The sequence below is a fragment of the Hyaena hyaena genome, unplaced genomic scaffold (genome assembly GCF_003009895.1).
Source record: "Hyaena hyaena isolate Hyena2069 unplaced genomic scaffold, ASM300989v1 scaffold_820, whole genome shotgun sequence".
Taxonomy (NCBI): Eukaryota; Metazoa; Chordata; class Mammalia; order Carnivora; family Hyaenidae; genus Hyaena; species Hyaena hyaena.
The window spans coordinates 1-15,830 of NW_024081454.1; the positions used below are offsets into that span (position 1 = coordinate 1).

At 47.0% G+C, this 15,830-nt stretch overlaps 1 protein-coding gene across 1 annotated transcript in view; it reads right to left on the reverse strand.

The window, feature by feature from the left end:
- Nucleotides 1–1,659: 1,659 nt before the first annotated feature.
- The window catches only part of LOC120221855 (arf-GAP with SH3 domain, ANK repeat and PH domain-containing protein 1-like), a gene marked incomplete at its 3' end in the record, with an annotated part of 252,331 nt that continues 238,160 nt past the window's right edge, over nt 1,660–15,830 (reverse strand). The window contains exons 6-8 of the mRNA XM_039219470.1: nt 2,890–2,964; nt 2,368–2,417; nt 1,660–1,848 (exon numbers count right to left, since the gene is read on the reverse strand). Coding sequence (XP_039075401.1) covers nt 1,660–1,848; nt 2,368–2,417; nt 2,890–2,964 — 314 coding nt within the window. The remainder of the gene's footprint in view (nt 1,849–2,367; nt 2,418–2,889; nt 2,965–15,830) is intronic.

A 15,830-nucleotide genomic window follows, 5' to 3' on the forward strand; every position in this document is an offset into this window, starting at 1 on the left:
TCCCGGCCCGATTTTATCTTCCCCGGTTCGCACTCACGTTAGAAGGCTCTCTCAGTGGATTCTGCGTCTTTTTTCTCCCAATCTCTCAGGTTTTGTAAGGTTTCCAATGTCTTCAGATCTTTTCTGTGTGATGGATGGGCGCGAGTGCAAGTACGGAGCTCCTTACTTCTCCGCCATCTTGCCCAGAACACTGTACGGTTATTGTTTTGACCAAATATTATCTGACTGTTTAAAAAACCTGTTAAAAACTACTGATCGAGTGGCCAACTGCATTTCTGACTACAGTGGCAATTGGTTCAACATATTACGTTATTTTGCCTTCACAGAAGCCTTGAGAAGTGGGTAATGCTTCTATTACTTCACAGGTGAGGATCACTGATATTAAGAATCTTGGCTCAAAGTCACAAAGCTGGAAAGCGGCACCACCGAGATTCTCCCACGGTCTCTGATGCCCGGTCTGTGGTCTTAACTACCATGCCTCCCTGCCTCCTGGGTTCTAGATGGAAGCCCACAGCCCACTCCCCTGGTTATCAAACCCAATAAAGTAACTTTTTTTTGGTATGTTGTTTTGTTTTTTGTAGTTCATAATCAAAAGAGCCCTTTCACATCAAATAATCAAATATTTGGGTTTCTTTTTTTCCTTCCTGTACCAACCACTATACATAGTGAGGAAGAAGCCTATCTTAAGAAAATCATTTGTTGACAGAGGTTTATTAAAAGAAAAAAATAAAACAGAAACCTTTGGTGAAATCCTAAAATCAGGACCCACTTAAATGATGAATCCTGGCACACATTTCCACATCTGGATAATTCTTTCATTCCTTCAGCAACTGTTCCCTATGCATGAGCTGTGTGCCCACGGTTCTGCTAGGCACTGGGAGATGAACACCAAACACAAGGACGGTACGGTCACTGTGCTAGCCGGGGTCAGATGTCGGAGGACAACACACACTCGTGAGCAACCAGACGAGTGTGAATACAGCTAAGCCAAGTGCCAGGAAGGGTACCTAGAGCGTCCCAGAACGGTGACTAACCACCAGAAGGTTCAAGGCCTTCTACCAACTGTATTTTTATAAAATACCAAAAATACAGTTCCAAGACCCAATATTGGTAGTATTTTAGTTGACAAAGCACATACTGTATCTCGTTTTATTTCCATGTTCTACAAAAGAGATCTATTCCACAAGTCTAGAGCAAAGGGTTTTTTCTTTCCTCCTGTGGACTCCAGCCCCTTCTGTATGTACTTAGTTCTATTCCAAGCCCAGGGCGTGAAGCTGCCTCCAGGCAGGGCAGCGCTTAGCTCACAAGCGTGAGCATTCATGGTCCCCTTTCATACAGAAAGACAGGAGGGCCTAGACTGTTCACTTACATCACTGCCCATTTTAAGAGGCCTTCTGTTCTCAGCCGCATTTATAACCATCAATGTGCAAAAGTATTCCTAAGGCAGCAAGTCTCCAACAATGCATTTATTACATACGCATTTGTAGAAGCGGTTTAGCAAAAAACAAATTTAACCCTGACTTTGTTTTTCTTCTGTTGGTGTTTTTATTCTGCTGTTACTGGAAATGCTTTTATTCTCTCACGGTGACGGCTATATCCGAGCTTACATCCAACCTTTTTTATTAAGTGCTTTTAAATATATTTCTCCTCCCCCCACACCTCCTGCTAATACAAATGTCTTCAAGGAAGAAGAACGAGGGAAGGTGGCAGAACTCGTACAGCAGGAAGGTGAGCTGGGCCCACACCGCACGTTTCGTGTGCGTTACCCCCACAGTCCTGGCAATAACCCCGCCGGGCAGGCCCCGGGTGCCCCTGACGGGCTGCTCTGGCTCAGGGGCCACAGAGACCCTGGGGAAGGCCAGCGGGACACTGCCCGCCTCTAGGACGTCCTGCAATCCCTTCAGTCTCTCCAGGCTGCACTTCCCCGACGCAGAACCAGACAGTGAGATCACCGTGCGGAGGTCACGCAGGTAGAACACAGGGCACAGGCCCCGGCAGGCAGAAGGAGCTCACAAACTGCTAGCTATTAATTTTTATGATTTCCTAATCGCCATGCAGGAATGTCAACAACCTACAGTTATATGCTAACGGTGATTAAAGAAAAGTTGCAACCGTCAGAGGGACGACTTGGGAGTCAGCCGCGGCAGCCCCGGGCTCACAGATCCTTTGGAGTTGACAGCGCAGGCCCCTCCAGACAAGGAGGCCCGAGGCATGGCCACTTCCGGTTAACGGCCCTGGCCCTGGCCCTTGCGGGGAGGTACTACACGAGTTCTTGTCTAGCAGAGATTAGGCAAGAGCTCTGTCCTCCTTCTAGTTAACTTTTTCTTAAGAAATTCATGACTGTAAAAAACAAAAAGGACGACTTACAACTTTGTCTCATAGTCTTTCCAAGCTTTGTCAAACGGCTTCTTGAGATCCTTAGGAAAAGAGAAAATGAAATTGACATTGGATTCGCTTTTGCTCAAAGGCAAATAAACAGTTCTGAAATAACAGGGCAGCGAAAACGCTTTCCTTTACGGGACACGTGAAACCTGACACGCTCTGGCACACATCATGGTGTGTGTCACACGTGAGAAGCCCAAGCGACGGGAAGGGCGAGCTTCCCTGCGATGACCGCGGGGTCGCCGGAGGCGCGGCCAAGGCTCAGCACGGGAGCCCCGCAGCCGCGCAGGCTCTCGCGGCTGTTCCCGAAACAGACTCATCTCATTCCCATCAATACAGCTGCATGAAGGGGCACATCTTTTCCAATGATCATTTTCCAAGTACTTTCTTTTATGCTAAAAATGTTCAGAGTGCCTTTCAAATGCAAGTACCGCTATGATCTTAAAAGGTGGGGGGGGGGATCAATCCTTTCCAGTTAAAGTGAAAATCAAACTTCTGAACACTTACTCCTTTGACTCCCTTCAGGTCCCCTTTCAACAAGGAGTCCAAGGTGAAGATCACATTGTGGCTCAGACCCTGGAGCTGGAAAGGAAAGCAGACACGGGAGACAGTTAAAGAAGAAACTGCGAGTGGAATAATAAAATCAGCTACTGTGGACCGAGCACCCTGCACACACCGGGCTCCGCATAAGGGCTTCCGCGCACCGTCTCGCGGACCCTGTGCACCGCCCCGACGTCAGGCGGCGAGACCAGCCCCCCACAGCAGGCGGGCAGGTCGCTGGAGGCCCAGGCTCTGGATGACCTGGTGCCAGTGCGCATGCCCCCGTGTGAATAACTCCTTAAACCACCTGTAGACCTGTCATTGCTCCCCTGCTGACAAGCTGGACCTTAATCTGACTTTTCTTCGACTGCCTCTGTCAGAGGAAGGAGGGGGCCATGCATCTGGCTTGTATTATTCCTTCCTATGTGCTTCTCTGGCATTTGTCACCTCTGAAATCGCCCAGTGTGTGTGTACATGTACTGTGTCCCCCGGCAGAATGTAAGCTTGTTGAGGGTAAGGCCCTTGACTGTCCTCCTCGCTGTGTCTTCCTGTGCCCAGACCCATTAAAAAGACAAGATGCTAGTGCAGGTTTCTCACTGTTCTGAGGCAGTGGGCTGGCTCTCCTTGATTTTAAGCTGGTACAAAAGGGGCCTACAGAGGAGAGGGTCGTGGAGCTGGCACACAGCTGGCGAGAGGAGGGGCAGGGCAGCCAAGGGAGGGACGGCCAAGCAGGGAAAGAGTGCACAGAACCAGGACGGAGAAGAGTTAGTGATGTGGCCCCCAGCAGTGTGGGGAAGTCAGGTCCAGTCGTGCAGAACCAGGTTACAGCCGAGAGGCTGGTGGGCTCCCTCATTCAGGAAGTTCTCATTTGTCACTCCAGCCAGCCGGTCACCCTTCCACCAATCAATTACCACGTCCCTGTTCTGTGACGCCCACCATGCTAGCGGCTGGCCTGGAGAAGGTAAATCAAACACCGCTCCTGCCTTAAGAGAGCTCACATCCCAGGGACACAGGCAGTCGCCAGATGCAACCCACTCTGCCACATCATGATATTACAAGTGCTGAACAGAGGTGGAGGGAGAAAGTGGAGCGAGAAGGACCGACGCAGACTTGCGGACCCAGTGCGGGACGCCGTGCACCACCTCGGTAACTGGAAGGAAGGTGCTACAACCCGCCGCAGACGGCTGCGGTGAAGGGATTAATACACCCGCCAAGTGCCCGCTTGCTGCCACACACCCAGAAAGTGCTGAATACACATTTATTTTCAAAATCCAAAGGGCCGTTAGACAAGAAATAAGAATAAGGCAATGTGGGGCGCCTGGGTGGCTCAGTCGGTTAAGCGTCCGACTTCAGCTCAGGTCATGATCTCATTGTCTTGTGAGTTCGAGCCCTGCATCAGGCTCTGAGCTGTCAGCACAGAGCCGGGAGCCTGCTTCAGATTCTGTGTCTCCCTCTCTCTCTGCACCTCCCCCACTCACACTGTGTCTCTCTCTCTTTCTCAAAAATGAACAAACATTAAAAAAAATTTTTTCTTTAAAGAAAGCGGCCATGTGAACAGACAGGGACCCCTTCTGCAAACTCCTGCCTACTGCTCTCATCCTGGGCTCCCCGCGGCTCGCCACCCCACCTCTGCCCTCCCCGGCTTCCGATTCCCACACAAGGGAAGTTGTCCAGGGCACAGCACCAGAGGGCTTGGATCAAAAACAACCAACTCTCTCTTCTTTCAAAGACAAAGAGATTCTGAATACCAGGACAATTCTATCTGTGCAATTTCACTGCCCCCGCCCCGTCGCCCACAGAGAAACAGCCTGGCTAGAAGGTGCCAACAGTGAGAAGCCACAGAATCGGGGGCTTCGTTCTGCGAGGTCAAGGGCATTGGTTCCTGGGGAGCGGGGCAAAAAAGCTATTATTACGGCTGTGGCTTTCCAAAGGGCCAGAGGATATATAGAGTATTATCTGTGGTATTAAAACTTTGTGGGGGGAAAGATTAGTTTAACCTTCTTTCCTCCCTCCCTTTCTCTTTCTAAATGTTTATCTATTTTGGGGGGGAGGGGTAGAGAAACAGGGAGAGAGAACCCCAAGTAGGCTCTGCACTGTCAGCACTAAGCCCAATGTGGGGCTTGAGGCCACAAACTGTGAGATCATGATCTGAGCCCAAATCATGAGTCAAGACACTTAACTGAGTCACCTAGGTGGCCCCCCCCCCCCCAAATACCTTTAAAAGACTCCTTGGGATGGGGTGGCACAGTTTGCAGGGAATAATAGCATTGAAAAACACTGGCCGTGGGCATGAGATGGGAAAAGAGAGATGAACAGGACTCAGTCTCGGCCAAAGAGGCACAGCCGCACGAGTCCTCAGCAAGCTCACTCCTGAAACAGCAGCTCCGGCAGCCTGCTCTCCTGGTGGTCTCAGGAGTTCGGGTGGACGGTGGTAAGCGAGGCAGGGGCCGACCAGCCCTCCACTCGTCAGGCCAGGGCCCACTTCTCCATTCGTCGACATCCTCAATTTTCTTCAAAAACACTTACCATCCCTCACCATTTATGTATGTACTTTCCTCTTTGTTTCTTGTACCCTCAGTTCGAAAGCAAGCTCTCTGAGAGTAGGGTTTGCATGTTCATGGCTGTATTTCCAGAATCTAGAACGCTGCCTGGCACAGAGTAGGTTCTCAACAAATATGTGCAGAATAGAGGAAATACAGAATCATGTGAGCACAGGTTCTTCTCTACAGGACTGTTTATTCTGAGGGAAAGCTTAGTACTTGTCGATAAGGGACTAGTTAAATTAATTACAGAAGTTCTAAACAGTAGCCATAAAACTGAGAAAATTCTCTATGTCTAACTTTGGAAACCGCTCCAAGATAAATTGTTATGTGATAAAAGCAAAGTATAAAACACTATTCACAGCATACAAAGTTCAGTATAAAAAGAACAGGGGCACCTGGCTGGCTTAGTTGGTGGAGCGTGTACCTCTTGGCCTGGGGATGTGAGTTCTAGCCTCAGACTGGGTGCAGTGATTACTTAAATACATAAAAGTTTAAAATTATCTAAAACAAGCAATGAGTTGATAGTGATTCTAAACCATTTTTAACTTTTCCTAGAATCAGGTTTTCACCAATGCCTTATGAAATGAAGCAGGAAGAAAAGATACATTAATGCGATGCCACTTTGGTCTGAAGGCTGCATTACAAAATACGAATGAAAACATTAAGAAACTCTGTGGTTAGTACTGAATGTGGGGGCTGTGTGGAAGGAAAAGTCCCTCAAAAGCCATGTACTGACCACACAACAGACACACGCTGTAACCTTTCAGTGCCGTCATCGGGTTAGGAGTGGGGTGGGGTGGGGGGGCAGGCTGTAGTGGGGCTGATGGAAAACCCCAAGAATTAAGAATTTCTCTGTGGTTATCCACACACATACTCCTGGGGGCTGATAAGAAGCCCAGAAGGCCACACACCGTGTATTTATGAATGAGAATCTTCCCAGTGATGAGCCTAGCAAAAAACCCCAGGAAGAAAATCTGAAACTTAAACTTTCCCCACCTTACTTCCCAGGAAAAAGGCGGTCAATTTGCAAAAACTGGCAAGGGCATCGGTTTTAAGTAAAAAGCAAATAGAAACTCTCTGTCATTGTGAAGATGCGGAGAAAAGTCAAAAAGAAAACAGACTACTCTCGAGAAAAGGAAACTTTTGAGAAATATTTCCCAGAGGCCCAAATTTCCTTCGCTGCAGATCTCAGTGAAGAGAAGACCTATTTTCTCCGATACTGGTAGGTACTGCTGTGGGATAGTGACGGATGACATGCTTCACGGTTGTAGGATTCTGTGATTTTCCTGCTTTTTTATTTTCCAGCTCTTTCAGAAATCCTTCTCACGGTCTGAGCAAGGCTTGCAAACGGATACAGCAGCACTTCTGGGGCAACCACGAGGCCGCCAACATCATCCAGGAATAAAACAAGTCAACAGACTTCCTGTATCACCTTCATTATCCTCAGCGGCTTCTTTAAAAGCCTTTCAAATCTATTATATCATTATTTCCCATTAATTTCACTAAAATTCTATTGATTACTCCATTTCCATTTACTCAACTTCCAACCTATTTCCTTGCCTTTAACGGTAAAGGTGAATTAACATAGGCCGTTTACACACGCCAAGATAACAGGACGGTGAAGGGCATCCCTTTTTCCATTTTATTAAGTGAACACATTAGAAGGCATTTCAGGAGTGATGTTTGGGTGAGGTAAATGTGTCTGCTTTCCAAACAAATGGCTGTTTCCTTCCTCACAAAGAGGAAATTTCCTCTGCAAGTATATACATCAAGCCCAAAGAGAAATAGGGAATAAAGACAGGAGAAGGTTGATGTCTATTCTTTCATTAGGCAAAAGTGATTTGTTTAAGCAAACAGACTGTAATTAATAATGGTTTTGATCACAATAACCACTTATTCCTACAACTGCTCGGACACCACCAGACATCAGTCAAACAGCCCCCGTTAGAGAGGGCTTCGTGATGCCTTCCTCTATGTATCTGCTCTAGTTTTTTTTAAAAAATTCCCTTTAGAGTTTTACCACAAAATGAAATGATCTCGTTATTTCTTTATGATTTATCACCTGTCTTTTCCTCTCTAGAACGGATGCTTCTTAATTAAGGGGAAGCATCTTCTCTGTGCTGTCCACTAACCGACCAGGTCCCAAAGCAGGAGCCAGCAAGCAGCTGCCGGTAGCCACACCGCACTGTGGCTTCTGGCTTGCCCGTGGGCACGTGGGGCTCCGCGCCACTCGAGGGCACACAGGCACGGGGGGGAGGGCAGTGACTCAGCAGGGTCCCTGTGGGAGCGCAACACGGCTCTACACACTGTACCCTGCCCCCTTCGCCCCCACATGCACACGACACCGTATCAATGAACAGGGACAGAATTTGCGTACTTTGTCATCCTGCATTAATCCTGACATGCCTTCTCCACTGCCCACCGGTTCTCTCTCCTTCCCTCTACAGACAGAAAGTAAGGCCAAAGCAAATCTGCTGACTTGCTCAACACATTGGAAAATCCAATTAAAATAATGAGCCAGCTCCCAGCAGTTAGGTCTTCGAGTGCCTGGAATAAATTAGTATTCCGTCTAGTGCGTTAACTCCTTCGTGGCGCACTCATGCACCTTCATGGCAGTGCCCTGTCATCAGGCAGTTTCCAGGGTGTTAAGATACACTGGCAAGAGTTCTCAGCAGGAGCTGAGAAGCCCAGAGGCATGTGGCCACTCATTACTGTTGGCCTGGGGGACTTTGGACAAACCGATAACCTTAGCGACTCGGTTTTCTGATTTTACAATGGGTGTCTGGGCACCTTCCTCCACGAGCCAAGGCAGGTGTGGCAGGATCAGGGAGAACGGATACCAACAAAGCTCCCACTTGGTAGCAGGCCACAGAGCTGCCTGCCTTTAGACCACCACTCCACTGGTGGCTCCTGGTACCCCGCAAGGTGTTATTAACGTGTTCAAACACACTCAGGTTAAGTGGAGGGGTCAAACCACAAGCCAGGGCCAACTCCAATGTCAGCGAACCATTTACAGCATTATATTCTTGCAGATTATCAGAAAAATTTTTAAGTTTACTTATTGAGAGAGAGAGAGTGAAGGGAGGAGGGAGGGAGAGGGAGTGGGAGAGGGAGAGGGATGGATCCCAGGGCCGTGAGATCATGACCTGAACCAAAATCTAGACAGACACCCAACTAACTGAGCCACCCAGGCGCCCCCGACTATCAGAATGTTTTGAAGACTCTAATATACTTCATACAAGAGTGGACAACTGTATCAGCTAGTGCCGATCTACTAAACTGAGCTGTACTGTGTTTGCTTGCACATGCATTAAGGGGAAACAAAGAATACTGCTTGGGGGGCACTCACAATCCCAACACAGATGAGACTACATGTTGCCACCTCACCCACTGCTCACGCATTTCCAACAGTTCACACTTCACAGCTGCTGGAGGGTCTAGTCCTCACATGACCAACTTAGCCAGGCGTGTGCTTGAACAAGTCATTCAATCTTTCAGGGATTTAGAGATTCAGTCATTGAACCTTCCAGAGATTCGGTTGGTCTCCTTCCTCACAGCAGCAACGATAAGGCAGCCTCCATATGGTGCCGCGGGTGCTGTGGTATGGACACCGGGTGCTTTGCATGCAGGATGCTGCACACTTAATAAAACGTAACTAGGCCTACTTTCTCACACTTGAAAGGCTCAGCTGCGGTGCTGGAAAAAATACAATGATGGCATTTCAGATACTGGAATGTGTCTTCTGAGGCTGGGGCGGAGGCGGGGAGGCCTCCCAAATGCCCTTCATATTGTACCCCATGCCCTCCAGTGATCCTTGTTTCCCTGCTCATCCCGCAAGGGGGTCTCTACAGACTATAGGCTAAAGATTCCCATGACACACCATGCTCTAAGCCAGGAAACGCAGCCTGGATCAGATTTATTAAAATGACAGATGGTACTGTGTTTAATGTTATCGCTCACAACAACTCAGTAAGATGGATCTTAGTCTCACCCCATTGAGGAAACAGGCTCAGAGAGGTCAAGGAACTCACCTAAGGTCAGACAGTGAGTAAGCAGACGGTTGGAGTTTTAATTAAGGTCTTTACTGACTCCAAAGGCCATTCTCATACCTGAGTCCTGCTGTTCCAGTGACCTTTCAGAATGACTATCAGATCACATCACTCTCCTGCTCGAAACCCGTCGATGGCTTCCCATGGACCTGGATTCAAATCCAACCTCACAGTTTAAGTCTGGCCCTGGCATCCTGCCTGAAGGCCTTCTACCCTTTCCCACCGCCTATCACCCATGGCAGCCCTTCTTCCGGTTCTTGATTCATCAAGCTCTCTCCGCCATATACGTGCTTTACCACTAGCCTGGACCTCTCTTCCGCTGGCTACTGGCAAAGAGCCTCCTATTCAAGTCTCCATGCCTCCTCCTCAGTGAGGCCTGGCGCACGTTTCCACAGACGTCTCTCTTCCCTGAGCTCCCCTGAGACTTAACTCGGTACCGTAGGCTCCCTTTCAGAGACACTGCATTTTACACACACTTGACTGTTTCTCTAGGGTCTAGAGCAAAGCTTCTTGAAGGCAGGAGCTTTGGCTGTTTCACCAACCACCATGTTACATCCAACCCCTAGCAGAGCATCGATACGTTAAATAAAACACGTGCTGACTGAGTAAAGGGCTGAACAAATGAATTCCTCTTCTCCACACCAGGAAAGCTGTTCTGGGACTCAGAAGTTTTACAGCATGTGAACGAGTTGGGTTCTCCTGGAGCACTCTGTGTTTCCAGATTAGAAGAGGGGGAAGGGGCAGATTTAGGAGAGGGACGGGAGATTAGAACTGCTCCCTGCATGTGGTTGGGGGTGAAAGACCCCCAACTGCCTGGCTTTGACAACTGGAGAAGTGTTCTAGACCTGAACCTGCCTCTACCTGGCTGTGCAGGTACAGGCCGGTCACTTCTCATTTCTGCCACTGATAAAATGAGAGGTCTACAAGGTCTCTAATATACCTTCCAGGGACAGTACTCTTAGAGCCTAAAATGAGATCCTGAGACAGGACTAAACATACCAGAAAGGAATGCAGGCCACCTGGGTGAGAAGGGCCAGAGAGAAACGCTCATGCTGTCCCCCCAGCAGAATGTGGGTCCCCACCCCTAACACAGCCACAAAAACAGTCACTGAACAATCCTGCAGTGATGCTGAAGAGTTAGAAGGGTCAATTCCTAGTTCTACCAAAACCCTGGAGATTTTTATGCTGTCTATAACGTCTACTGTAGAACTTCTAGCACAATATAGATAGAACCTTTTGAAAAAGTCTGAACTATCTCAAGAAAGTATCTTTTTTTAAAATCTTTTTTTTAAACGTGTATTTATTTTTGAGAGAGAGATGGCGAGTGAGACAGGGAGAGGCAGAGAGAGGTAGAATCTGAAGCAGGTGCTAGGGTCTGAGCTGTCAGCACAGAGCCCGATGTAGGGCTTGAACCCACAAACCTCCAGATCATCACCTGAGCCGAAGTCAGACACTTAACTGACTGAGCCACCCAGGCGCCCCAAGAAAGTGAGCTTCTTAATTTGACCACAGCAAGGAAGATTGGGACTAGCAGGCCTTGAGCTCCAGGCAGTTTCTTCCCATTTCCTAACGGACTCAAACAATAGTGAAGGAAGGGGAAATAAAAATATGCAAACTGAATTTATGCAGTAACGAGGGCCAACATCTAAGTAATCTATTATCACTGCGCGTGCAGAGATTTCAAATGATGCCCTCAACTATTGTTCTCAACAGTGAGAAAATGGCAACAATGGAAATGTTCAAAGTGGAGACTGGGTAAATCAATCCTGGTGCGAATAAATGACGGGCATTATGGAGCGGTGAGCAGTGAAGTGCTGGGCGTTGCTGATGTTCTGCAGACCCTGTGCTGGGGGACAGTCACTGACTAGGAAGAGGCTCCAGGCTCCTGACCCCATCTCAGCTGCGGTAGCTCTGCTTTAAGAGGCCGTATTCTCCCAAGTAAGCAAAAGTCTGAGGCTACAGTCTTCCTTTCCGAAACAGGAAAACATTTTCAAAATATACAAACAAGTGAAAAATCAGGTCATAAAATAGCAGTACAGTATGAAACCAATATGGTTAAAAAATTATGACAATAAATACACATAGAAGAAAAGATTTATAAAGAGGAATGAGATTGGAAGATACAGACAGATCTCAGCCCATAAACAGTGGATTGTAAGGTTATCGGACTTTTATTTCAGTGTTTTTTTCTCCTGTATTTCTTAAGTTGTCAGCAATGAACTGGTTATTATTTTTGTATTCAGAATAGTTTAAAAAGAAATATGACACAGAAACACAAGAGGGCGATATAATCAACCAGCAACTTATTTTTCATTCAACTTGTCATTTGACCTAGTAATACAACACAGAAGCCAGATGGCAGGTATAAAAGTTAAAATAATTAATTAGGGGGTGAATTTGGCAGGAAGAATGACAGCTTCTCTGTAACATTCGGGAATTCTACACCACGGTTCAGAGTGACCTTCCTTACTAGTGGTCTCCCAGGTGTGGTCCTGGGAACAAGTGTTTGCATCACCCAGAACCTGTTAGAAATCCAGTCTCAATCCTACTTAACCAGACACTGTGGATGGGGCCAAAGGCCAAGGTGAAGCCAGCTCCCTGGGCGTGATGCGTTGGGTGCAGGGTTCAAAATTTGAGTTTGGGCACCATTGCTTTACACTAACAGGCTGTCCAAAGTAAAAGGAGAAGGAAAACCAAAGTCCCTTTAGAGAAGGGAACACCTGCAGTGAAAGTGTGGAAATCACTGAGGCACAATTACCATGAAAAACAGAGGTGGGTCTCGGGAATAATTACCAAGAAAAAAGCACAGGAATGACTGCTCTGGGTGACCTGGGAGAGACCTAAGGAAAAGGGGAACCAAATCAAACTGTGCCTTTACATGCATCAGGAGCTGAGAAGACTGAATTTAAGCAGAAAATACGGTTCTCCTGGAAGGTTCACAGAGAAAAATGGGTAGGTGTAGGCGTATCTGGGGATAGGAGAATTCCTTAATGTAAGATAATGCAATTACGTTTTGTCTAATTCCATTTAAGTAAATGAGGGGTTAGATTTAACATCATCTCCTACATCAAGGGTGAAAATGAAAGCACTCTTTCCCTTCATAGGATATGCAGCATCTGACTTCATCTGAGGATAATTATAACAAAAGGAGTGGCTACGACTTGTAAGCCCAAGATAAATGGGGGAAGCAAAAGGAAGAAAGGCCTAAGCAGCGAGATCTTGGTTTAAAAAGAGACATTTCGACCCTTAGGATTTCTCCACTGTGCCTGGAGCGCTTAATCGGCTGGATCACGATCAACTTTCAGACCCTTAATTTCATTTCCATGCATATCATCTACAATTTGCTACATTTAAACTAGAACAAAAGCATGCGGTAGGTAACATCAAATTACATTTTCCTTGCCTTCGCTGAACATCTTCATCACACACCGTATGTTTGACAACAACACGCTTTTACTTAGGAAGCACTTTCCTAACACATTAGAAACTTAAATAAAATAAATGCGTGCAAGCACTCGGGGCCCACCATGTACCACACCAGGACACAGGAATGCCTTACTGTGGACATTGTGTTCATTTGACTGGTAGGAAAGCAGAGGAGCATGGCCCCTTAGCCGGGACTGCCCTACTGTGTCTGTTTGGTCCACATCTTGTGCTTTAATTAAGACTCACTTTACTCCATCCTCACTGAAAATGTTGGAATTCAAATAATTTACCTCAATGGTGGCTGTAATATTCACCACCAGTTGATACAGTTCCAGGTGACCCTTGCAGATAAAGAAATCTCAGATATTATGCCTATGATGCCAAATGATGCCGAAAGCACCCCTCACCCCCCAAAAAGTTTTCTCTATTTGCAGGCAGCAAAAAGCAGGAAGTCTAAAAAAATCTGGTCCCATCCCCATGTCCGTCCTTCCTTATAAAATGAAGTAGCACTTTAGTGTAAACTATTAAAAGGGTCTGTACAAGCAGTCTCTAGAATGGAAGTAATCGCCAAGCTCAGCACAGAGCCTGGAACAGAGTAGACATTTAGGAAATGCTGGCTAAGTCATACTAAGTCAAGACCACAATTTAGATAGTCTTGAAAACCAAAAAAGCAAAAAACCAAAGAGACAAAAACCTGAAGTACAGACTTTCACCTCACTCTTATCATCAATGTATCCACCAAAGCTTGCTGCTGTTTAATGTTTCTATTTGAGGCACCATGCATTTGCAAGCCTAAGAGGACAGGTTTATAAATATCTATTAATTACTGATGGCCTGGTTCAAGGGTCTCTCTTCCCAGAAGTCTTTTTTGATGTCCTTGCTTTCTGAGTGAATAAATGAGTGAGAAAATGAATAAACGATTCTGCCTCTAGGGACCCAGCTTGAGAAATGGGGGAACAGAAACATGAACTCGGTTTTATCTGACTTCAAAGTCATGCCCTTCTGCCAGCACTCTGAACTTGCAACTTCCTGACACGGTTGGGTGACCGGTCAATAAAAGGGCCTATTCGTATTTAGTGGAAGATGGAAGCTGCTAGTTCTAGACTGCATCAGCAAGCTGTTTCTTCGTGTTTAAATCTAAAGGTATCAAAAGGCACCAAAGGGTATAATCTAAAAGAAGCAAGGTGCCACCAGCTTAAATAATCAGAAATTTCATACTGAAATGTAAATAAGAAATAAATTCTAGAAGAACAGATATAAAATGGATAGAATTAAAACAAATAAACAACAACAAATGAAATGGATCACCTGATCCAGAAAACATCTCAGTCAGCACACCTCAAAGTGGTTCCATGGGAAGTTAAAGTTTCTTATACAAGAAAGTCTGTGATCAAGTAAGTATTACAAAACACTGAACTTGGTCAGGTCTCTTTGATAAAAGGATTATGTCCAGGTCTTTAATATACAAATGTGCACTGTAAATCCCAAAGGGCAATATATAGTGCTTTTCAACCCAGAACTCTTGTCAAAGAAGGCGCCACGGGGGTTGCCTGGGTGACTCAGTGGGTTAACCGTCTGACTCTCGATTTCAGCTCAGGTCATGATCTCACAGTTAGATTGTGAGATCGAGCCCTGCATCAGGCTCTGCACTAAATAAATTTCTCTCTCTCTAAATAAATAAATAAGCAAATAAACAAACTTAAATAAAAAAAGATGGTGGCACGGATTAGTGTTTCAGGGAAAACTTGTAGGAAAAGGCACCTTGGATTCTGACACTCATGTTCCCAGACAAGAAGGAGTCAGATGTACTAGGCCCGGCATGGCCCCTGCACATGGTTGCACAGGGCATACAGAGCTCAAATCATCCACCTGACTGTGTAAGTGGGGCCTGAGACCCAGCCACACTCCCCTCACGGATCCGTGCTCCCCGGTGCTGGCTGACATCGGCCCAGAGAAAGACGGTGCCCGAGCTGGGCTGCGGGGCCTGCCCAAAAGTCTGGGTGTGGAGCGGGTCGCTGTATTGGAAGGCTACAGGAAGTGGAGGTGATGAAGAGACCCAGGGGTGACATTCTGCAGAGGGATGGAACCCCCATTCTATAACAGAGAACACTGAATCTGAGGCAGGTGGGGGAGTGGCAGAATCCAGGTAAGAGCGCAGGCCTGGCACGGAGAATGGGAAAGAAGAGGTCAGGGGAGCGAGTGCGAGGAGGAGTTTGGCAGAATTCTCTGAACAAAGGAAAACATCTGCGTTTGCTTTTCGCAATAGGCTCCAGATTTGGGCTTGGAAAAGGAGCTCTGGAGGCTTCTGGGACCAAGATCGTGCGGACAGAAGGCGGTTAGCTACCTCACAAAGTGTGCTCCCGACTCCTACACTGTCTGCCACTGTCATACTTGCTATCCTTTAAATCAATACTTTTCACTTAAATAAAAGTATACTGTACTTTATGTCCATAAAAGGATGCTGACACCTTGAGAGGCAGTCCAGTGTTCTTAAAAGCATGGGGTCTGGAGGAGACCACCCAGGTTTGAATGATATCAACCCCAGCACTCCATGCCTCAGTTTCCCCAAGCGTTCAATAAAGATTAATATGGCTACTACTGGGGTAAGGCTGATGTCAGGAGTAATGAGGCAGAAACAGTAATACTCACCAAATATTCTATTTGCTCCCTTCTGTTTTCTGTCCCCTGCCAGTGGGGGACAAGAACACAGTTTAAGCTGGGGAACTAATACATGAGGGGAAGCAGTGATGAGCCTTCATGTGGTGCTCTCTCCTCTCCCCCCTGCCGTGGCAAGCTGTGTGGCGATGGGGCCTTGGTTTCTGAATGACTGGCAGCGTGTGGAGCAGAACCTCTCGGTAGACATGGGACATGAAGAGGAAGCCATGGAGAT